At 49.0% G+C, this 7,336-nt stretch overlaps 2 protein-coding genes across 4 annotated transcripts; one reads left to right on the top strand and one right to left on the bottom strand.

The window, feature by feature from the left end:
• Window positions 1–283: 283 nt before the first annotated feature.
• Window positions 284–4,504, bottom strand: MRPS11 (mitochondrial ribosomal protein S11). 3 transcript variants are annotated; one of them, XM_062583539.1, is made up of 6 exons: window positions 4,362–4,503; window positions 3,889–4,002; window positions 3,549–3,638; window positions 2,678–2,807; window positions 1,087–1,152; window positions 284–637 (listed from the first exon to the last, which is right to left on the bottom strand). In XM_062583539.1, exons 1-6 carry the CDS (start codon window positions 4,412–4,414, stop codon window positions 530–532), a joined length of 561 nt encoding a protein of 186 aa, XP_062439523.1. In that variant the 5' UTR covers window positions 4,415–4,503; the 3' UTR covers window positions 284–529. The 3 variants fall into 3 exon arrangements, with proteins under 3 accessions (XP_062439523.1, XP_062439525.1, XP_062439524.1); XM_062583541.1 differs by having other exon boundaries at window positions 4,417–4,439; XM_062583540.1 differs by lacking the exon at window positions 1,087–1,152 and having other exon boundaries at window positions 4,362–4,504.
• Window positions 4,505–4,570: 66 nt separating this feature from the next.
• MRPL46 (mitochondrial ribosomal protein L46) lies at window positions 4,571–6,976 on the top strand. The gene is made up of 4 exons (XM_062584022.1): window positions 4,571–4,717; window positions 5,105–5,300; window positions 5,849–6,022; window positions 6,726–6,976. Exons 1-4 carry the CDS (start codon window positions 4,571–4,573, stop codon window positions 6,974–6,976), a joined length of 768 nt encoding a protein of 255 aa, XP_062440006.1.
• Window positions 6,977–7,336: the final 360 nt, after the last annotated feature.

The raw sequence follows: 7,336 nt of genomic DNA, 5'->3' as shown, positions 1-7,336 counted from the left end.
TAGATGAAAGGGAAAGAGTTACCCCCAGGTCTAGCTTCCAAATATTTGCAAGGAGAGAATATACGGGAAAAAGAGCAAGGACAATAGTGATCCTATGGGGCTCTTTTTGTAACAGATGACTGGAAAGGAATGACTGATTCTTAACGTTCCCAAAGCTCCTCTTCCACATAACAAGGGCAGTAATACCACTGAGGGCTAGACAAGAGCCACCTACTGTGGCGAGAGGAAGAGAGCAGTTGAGAGGCAGTAATAATCCAAAATACTTCTTTGAACACAGCAGGAATGGCTGTCAAAAGATCAACATTTTAATCAACAGGTTTTGTACACAAGAGGGTTCCCATTAAGAAAGTAAACGTATCCGTGCTTCTACCACCAGGCCGAGGTCTCTCTCCTCCAAGTTTCTCTCAGCAAACACTTCTATGGAAGATGGCTTTCCAGGATCTGTCACAAGAGCAACCGTCAACCTAGTCACCCAGTCCATGTTGCACCAGCTAAGAGTGAATGCAGCTGCATCTCTTCCACTTCTCTTTCACATTCGCCTGGCTTTCCGGGGACGACAGCCATTGTGTGGAACTGGGGTGCTGTCCGTGATGGAGATAACTTCCAAACCTCCCATAGTCAAACCCTTGATGGCAGCCTGGAAGAGCAAGATGACAGATGATGTACTGTTACCAGCATGGTGCAGAGTGGAAGAAGGAGAAGCAGCTCAGGGGAAAACAGTTTGGAACGAGTTGATTTTAGAAGTAACCAATGCTTCCACTTCGCAATTATCTTAAAAATAATCAATAAGTATTAGAAAATCCATTTCAAACCTTCCTTCCTTTCCAGTCCTTTTATCACATTTCCTATCAGTTATACTACTTTAGTTGGAAGAAACTTCCATAGTTTCTATTCTGTTCTAAAATTTCACTACTAAGATGCATTCTTCTTGTGACTGGATTGTTTCTGAGGAGAAAGGAAAAAGCACTTGAATGACGAATTCTTTGTATTGCCTTCAGAAAGATGAGCTCAACAGGTACAGTCACGAGCCCAGCCTGATTTTTTTTAAAGGGAAAGAAAAATACGGAAAGAAATTCAGATGCTTACTTTGCGTCCTGGTCCCAGTCCTTTCACCATGACTCGTACATGCAATACACCTTTCCCACGTGCTTTCTGAGGAAAGAAGAACTGGTTAGTGTTTTTGATATATCCACTGCTGCTCTAGCTCCCCTGTAGTCTTTCTTTCTCTTTTGATCCACTATTATGGTATGCTTTAAGTAAAAATAAAAGGTAGGTTTTAATGGATGGATACAGAAGACAAATAGTGGGATCACTACACAAAGCGAGACTTTAGCAGAAAAAAAAAAGAGGCTTAGAAAAATCAGTGGTAGTTTCAGAAGAACTTCTGTTAGGTGTTAGGTTGTCAACTTCGCATATAGAGAAAGCTTTAAGATCAAACTTTCTGCAACCTAAAGTCAGGACAGAAAACGACATATCCCTGATCCGTGACTAAACTGTACAGGGACTAGCAAGGGCTAATTCCATGCCGTTTTCTCTTGTCTAACACAGTGACTTCTATCCTGTGATGAGTGGATTCTTTCTAGAAGGTAAATGAGAACAGCGAGGAAACTTTAGATTTGCTGTGCAGGAGTCCGCACCTTCAGTACAAAACTTCTAGGGGCTTGGAAATTGAAGATGAAAAACACCTGCTGTAACGTGTGGCAGCAGTGCCACCAAGTGGAGCCCTTCTGGATCTCTCTCCTATATTCCAGTGCATTTAATCTGCTAATGACTTTAACAGGTACAGGAACAAATCTGGCCAAGCACAGTTATACAGCTGTTCTGAGACTCCAATGAGCAAAGATTAATAGCAAAAATGTTCTTCTCTTCCTCTGAGCCAACCACAATAAGCTGTTAGCCAGCAGTGGCCCTGAATACCTCTGATCTAAAAGGTTAGAGTGAGTTCCACCTAATTTAGGGTATGGATTTTCAGTTTCATCTTGCCTCATTCTGCTATAATGAGGGCCATGACACAGACAGTCTCATCTTCTCCTGCCATCTGGAAGCCCGTGTGTGTGTTTTATTTATTTTATTTTTTTAAAAAGAAATGATTACAGGACACTGCATGGATCTGGAAACTACATATGCAAGGACATCACCTTCTCTGACAGGAACTGCTGGCAGCAGCTCGGTTCTCCTGTGACACAGAGCGTATATAAAACCCGCAGCCAGTAATTACAGCCACTTCTCAGTCCCTTACAGTGCAAAAATTGAAAAACTGCTGATTGTAGGGCAACATTTCCCTCACAAAATGACTGAGATATGTTCACTTAGAAAAAGAAGCTATGCAAACTGGAGCAGAAGAGGATAAGTTACAGCTTACATTTCCCAATCACAGCTTGCACAGCTAAGCTCACCACCTGGGCATTTCTAACTGCTGTTTCAGATCCGCTCTGTGTCAAGATGTTCACGGTGCCTGATGAAGCTAGGGAAACAACCTGCAAATGGCAGTGTGCTGCTCAGGCTCTGAGGAACAGAGGTCTGGACTGCTACCCATGAGCAAGGGACAGCAATATGAATGAGAAGCAAAATTTATTCTCCCTTCTCTATCCCACTGAAAATAACTCCAAATACCCTGGTACTGCGTTCTGCAATCAGCTCTCCTCTCTGACAGTGGGAATAACCAATACAGACTCACCACTGCTGCTGCTATGCCTGCGGTCTGTGCTGCGATGGCAGTTCCCTTCTTGGCGTTCTGGAAGCCTTCTGTGCCACAGGATGTACGGGCAAACGGCCTATTGTCAAAGCTGACAACTTGGATGTGGGTGCTATAGGAGAGGAGAAAAAGGAAGGAATAAGCTAGAACAAGACCAGTCTCTTAACTTGCAAGGCTTACCACTCTTGTCTCCCTTCTCAAAGCCATCTTAACTCAGCACTTTAACTATCTCAGTTACACTAACCAGCTGCAGAGCTTCGAGCAGAGAACCTCTAGGTTATCCTGGAGAATCAGAGTCAGATGGTAAAACCTTTCTGGATAATTCTCTCCTGCTAGCTATTCCTCAGATAAGGTTTAACTCTTTCAGAATCACCTCCTATTGTGAGCATTTTACCTCTTCTGTTTATTAAAAAACTACACAGAACATTTTTAGAACTTCAGAGAGCTTTAAGAGATGGTAAAATACTGTACTAGGGATTGCTAATGAAACCCAACCACCTCCTGAGGATAATACGACAGCTCTTTCAGTTTCGATTGCTGTATACCAGTGCTGCTAGAACTGAGGGCAGGAATGAACCTGACATTAAAAGCTGTCAGCATCTAATTATTCATATCAGAATGTAGTCAAAATGTGTAATAACACTATTATTCCTGTTTGAGATAATATAAAGACAGTAATGCTTCCTGAACAGCACTAAGGTTTGGGTTCAGTGTTGTTATGTTCCCAGTCATGAACACTGCTTCCCTGACTTTTTCCGTTGAGTTTTTCAATTGAAATGATGACTAGCCATAACCTAGGTACACTGTAACTTATTTTACGTGAAAATAGGCAGGGAGAAGCTTGTTTGCTTACTTGTTGTATGTAGCTTTGATGTGAGCTATTGGGATCTCTTCGTATGTCTTTCCATCCCATCTCATGGAGTTCCTTTGCAGGATTAAAGGGCTGAGAAGCAAAACAAGAGATATCAGACACTTACTCTTTAACTTTTGCAAAATCTTATTTTGTATGCTCTGGAAATCTAGGGGAAAAAAAAAGGGATCCAGCAATGTCTGGTCTCAGAAACACACAAGCTGTGTTTGTGATTGACTCCAATCACTTGCTTTCTTTCCTTCACCGAAAAACAGTAGAGGCGATAAGCCTCCCAGCGAGAGGCAAATGGAAGAGACTTCACGGCACAGCGTGGCCGTCTCACCCAAGGTCAGTCAAGCTTTGGCTCTCCGGCTCCTTAGCGGCAACCTTCTCCGTAAGCTCCTGCAGTCTCCAGGCACCGGTGTGTACGCCATGGCGCAAGGCAGCGTTACAGCCCCTGCGTGAAAGAAACGGAAGGAAGAGATCGGGATCCGCACGGAGCGGGCGTCCCGAGCGCACCTCTGCCCAGGGGCCTCCGGCCTGCGCCCGAGAGAGCGCCGCAGGCCAGCGGGGGGCAGCGGCGGAGCGGGCAGGACCCTCGGCCCCGCCGCGGGCGGCGAACCTGGCCGCAGCGAGTTCGGGGTCCGGGCAGCCCCCTGCTCCGCGGGGAGCTCAAAGGGAAGGGCCGGGGGCTGCTGCCGAGGCGGAGGCCGGGGCCCGCGCCAGCGCGGCGGACGGAGCGGGGCCCCGGGAGCCGCGTTGGGCCCCCCGCGCGGCCGGGCCGGGCCGGGCCGGGCCGCGGCGCCCCCCGCTCACCCCCGCGCCGCGCCCACCAGCCGTTGCCAGGCAACCGCCAGCGCCGCGCTCATGCCTCGGCCCCTCCGGCCCTCCGTAGCGCGCGCGCCGTCCCGGGTGCCGCAGCGTCCGACCGGCCGCGGCGGCCGGGTCACCGCGAGGCACGACGGGCGCTGGGAGGAAAGATGGCGACGCCCGCCGCGCGGCATTGTGGGCCGGGCGGGAGCGCGATGGCGGCGCTCGGGCAGCGGCTGTGCACGGCGGCGGCCGCGCCCCGGCCGTGGCGGCTCTTCGGCGCGCTCTGCTTGCTGCGGCTGCCCAGGATCACGCAGCCGCTGAGGCGGGAGGAGGAGGAGATGGCGGCCCTCATGGGGCAGGTAGTGGCGACCCCTCCGGCGGGGAAGGTGGCGGCCGCGGGGACCCGCGGAGCTGCCGGGGGCAGCGGCGAGGGGGCGGCGGGTCCGCTCAGCCCGAGGGGGCCGGGCGGGGAGCGCCTCGGGAGGCCTCGCTCGGGTGACGCGGAGGTGCCGGCCGTGCCGCCTGCGGCCGGGACTCGGTGCCGGTGCCGGTCCCGGGTCAGGTTGTCGCCTCCGGAGCTGGGTTTGCCACTGCCCCCGGTGGGGACCCGCTGCGAGCGGAGAAGCCAGGCCGCAGCCCCGGAGATTGGCCGTGTGCTCCGTTGCCCACCCCTGTGCAGCCCACAGCTCTGTGCAGCTGTAGTGACGGCACTGCAGGGCGTAACGGTTCTCTGTGGTGCTCTTCAGATAGAGTTGGAGAAAAGCCACTATTCGGACCATGAAATTCGCAAGCTGGAGGAGGAAGAGCAGCTGAAGAGGAGGAAGGAAAGCATGTATGATGACGATGATGAAGGACCTGGCAAAACTGTTGTCATGGCTCAAGACCTTGAGGACAAGTGGGAACAGAAGTTACTGCAGTTCAAAGCTGCTCCACGGATAACAGGTACAGACTGAAGTTTTTGTTGTATCGTGGTGGAGGAGAACACCTTGATAGTCTGCGGAACACAACTGAATGCTGAATGAAGGCATTTGCTGATTTTTTAAGGAGGGTCTTGGCTGTGTGGCAGCACGGTTGGCAGAGGAATTACCTAGCTTAGAAAGGAAGCTCTGTCCCCATGTGCTTGTTAACACAGCTTTACAAAATGATGCAAATAGATTTTCTTATAAGAAAAACTTCGGATAGCTTGATTCACAAACTTGCTTAGAGCTGTGGCTGATTTTTGTCAAATTGAAAGTCTAAACTGCTTATTCTGATTTCGTTTGAAAATGAAATAAGTAGAATGCAGCGTAGCAGTGGATTTCACTTAAACCCTGCATCAGTTCCTAGAGTGACTGATAGTGTTTGGTCTCAATTTTGGTCTCGTTGCATGTATCAGTATTGTGTGTGTATTGTTACTGGAAAAGCATCAGAAGGAGACAAGTGATGAATTGTAGTGATCAGACCAGTGCTGCTGAGAGACTTTGTTTCCAGTATGTATTTTTTTTTGGCAGATGCTGACAAAAACAACATTCGAACATCACTGAACAGAAAGCTGGACAGTAACCTGATGCTTCTGGTGAAACAGAAAATTGGTAACCAGGAGCTGTGGCTCCTGCCTCAAGCAGAATGGCAGCCTGGAGAGACACTGCGAAGCACAGCTGAGCGAGCTATGGCTACCTTTTTGGGTATGTAGCCTTCTGTGTACCTGGCCCTCTTCTCCTCTTTGTCCTAGTTGTTTTCATTCCTTGCCCTAACTTAAGGATATTTTGAAATCCTCTGTAGTAAAATTTCCTCCCGTCTGCTGGGAAAAGGGATTTTATGGCAATGGAACTGAGCTAAATGTGGTGAGGTTTCTGGCAAGAGCTGTGAAGGCTGCATAAGCTGCTCTGTAACTGCATTGTTGCAGAGTGACTAGAACAGCACTACGCTCAGCTCAGCTGTTGTGCTGCATGTGAGGGGCTAACTGGGCTGGCAACTGAGTGCCAAGACTGGCCCACAGTCTGAGGTCTAACTGCCTCCTGAATGGTCTAAGGTTGCTCTAGGTACAGCTTCACTTTCCTTCTTGTCACTCTGTAGCAGCTTTTGTGGCAAATGGTGTTAGCAAATCTGTGTGTCCTTTTTTTTTTCCACTATGGGTTGGCAGAGCTTGATACTCGCTCTCTACCTCTCTCACTTTTAGGCAACTTGCAGGACTCTAGGAGAGAGAGGTTTTCCATGAAATAAACCCATGAAATTTTATGATTGGTAATATCTCTGCTGGGAAGAAGGAGCAGTCAGTCTGAGCCAGACATTGGGAGTGTCCTGTTCCCTTCCTGTTACTTTAGGAAAGCAGTTGCTGTTGCTTTGTGTTCTTATGTCTTGTTTTCTTGCATTGCTGGGGTCTTGCAGGAGATCATATCCAAGCCAAGTTCCTGGGGAATGCGCCATATGGGCTTTACAAGTACAAATTCCCAAGGGCCATCAGGACTGAGGATAACGTGGGAGCCAAAGTATTCTTCTTCAAAGCCTTCCTCCAGAGCAATGATTTGTCCCAGGCAGAACTGAAAGAAGATTACCTGTGGGTCACAAAGGACGAGCTGGGAGATTACTTGAAGACAGAATATCTGAAGAAAGTCACTCGATTCCTTCTGGACTTATAAGTGCTAGGCTGTGCTCCAGCAGATGAGGAAGATGTGGAGCATGGCTCTGGGGAGAAGCACAGCTGCTGCTTTCCATGGTCTGTGTGTACGAGATGCTGAATTGGGCTCTGGAGGATAATTTGCCTTTGCCTTATTTTCCAGGTCTCTTCCTCGGGCCTGTACTAAATAAATATTAAAACTTACACTCCTTGGTGAAGCTCTCCTTAGGGAGTTCCACCTCCTCTGGAAATGCATGTTGCAACTTCCTTTTCCTCTCCTGAGTGGGCCATTCCCTAGGGCTGTGGTACCTAAGAGGCTGCCTGTCCTCCCCAGATTCCTGTCATAGTTTAGAGCTCAAACAGTTTCTTTTAAATAACAGCT

Source organism: Rhea pennata, chromosome 10 (genome assembly GCF_028389875.1).
Source record: "Rhea pennata isolate bPtePen1 chromosome 10, bPtePen1.pri, whole genome shotgun sequence".
Taxonomy (NCBI): Eukaryota; Metazoa; Chordata; class Aves; order Rheiformes; family Rheidae; genus Rhea; species Rhea pennata.
The sequence above is the reverse complement of the archived record's forward strand: the minus strand, read 5'-3'. Positions and strand labels throughout refer to the sequence as shown.

What these genes read in the sequence shown, in the direction of transcription:
- MRPS11 (XM_062583539.1), bottom strand. Translation starts at nt 4,414, where the DNA reads ATGAGCGCGGCGCTGGCGGTTGCCTGGCAACGGCTGGTGGGCGCGGCG. An exon ending in CTGGTGGGCGCGGCGCGGGG is followed by an intron (nt 4,003 to 4,361) that starts GTGAGCGGGGGG and finishes TCTTTCACGCAG; the next exon opens with GGGCTGTAACGCTGCCTTGC. An exon ending in ATCAAAGCTACATACAACAA is followed by an intron (nt 2,808 to 3,548) that starts GTAAGCAAACAA and finishes CCTCTCCTATAG; the next exon opens with CACCCACATCCAAGTTGTCA.
- MRPL46 (XM_062584022.1), top strand. Translation starts at nt 4,571, where the DNA reads ATGGCGGCGCTCGGGCAGCGGCTGTGCACGGCGGCGGCCGCGCCCCGG. An exon ending in AGCTGCTCCACGGATAACAG is followed by an intron (nt 5,301 to 5,848) that starts GTACAGACTGAA and finishes TTTTTTTGGCAG; the next exon opens with ATGCTGACAAAAACAACATT. An exon ending in AGCTATGGCTACCTTTTTGG is followed by an intron (nt 6,023 to 6,725) that starts GTATGTAGCCTT and finishes GGGGTCTTGCAG; the next exon opens with GAGATCATATCCAAGCCAAG.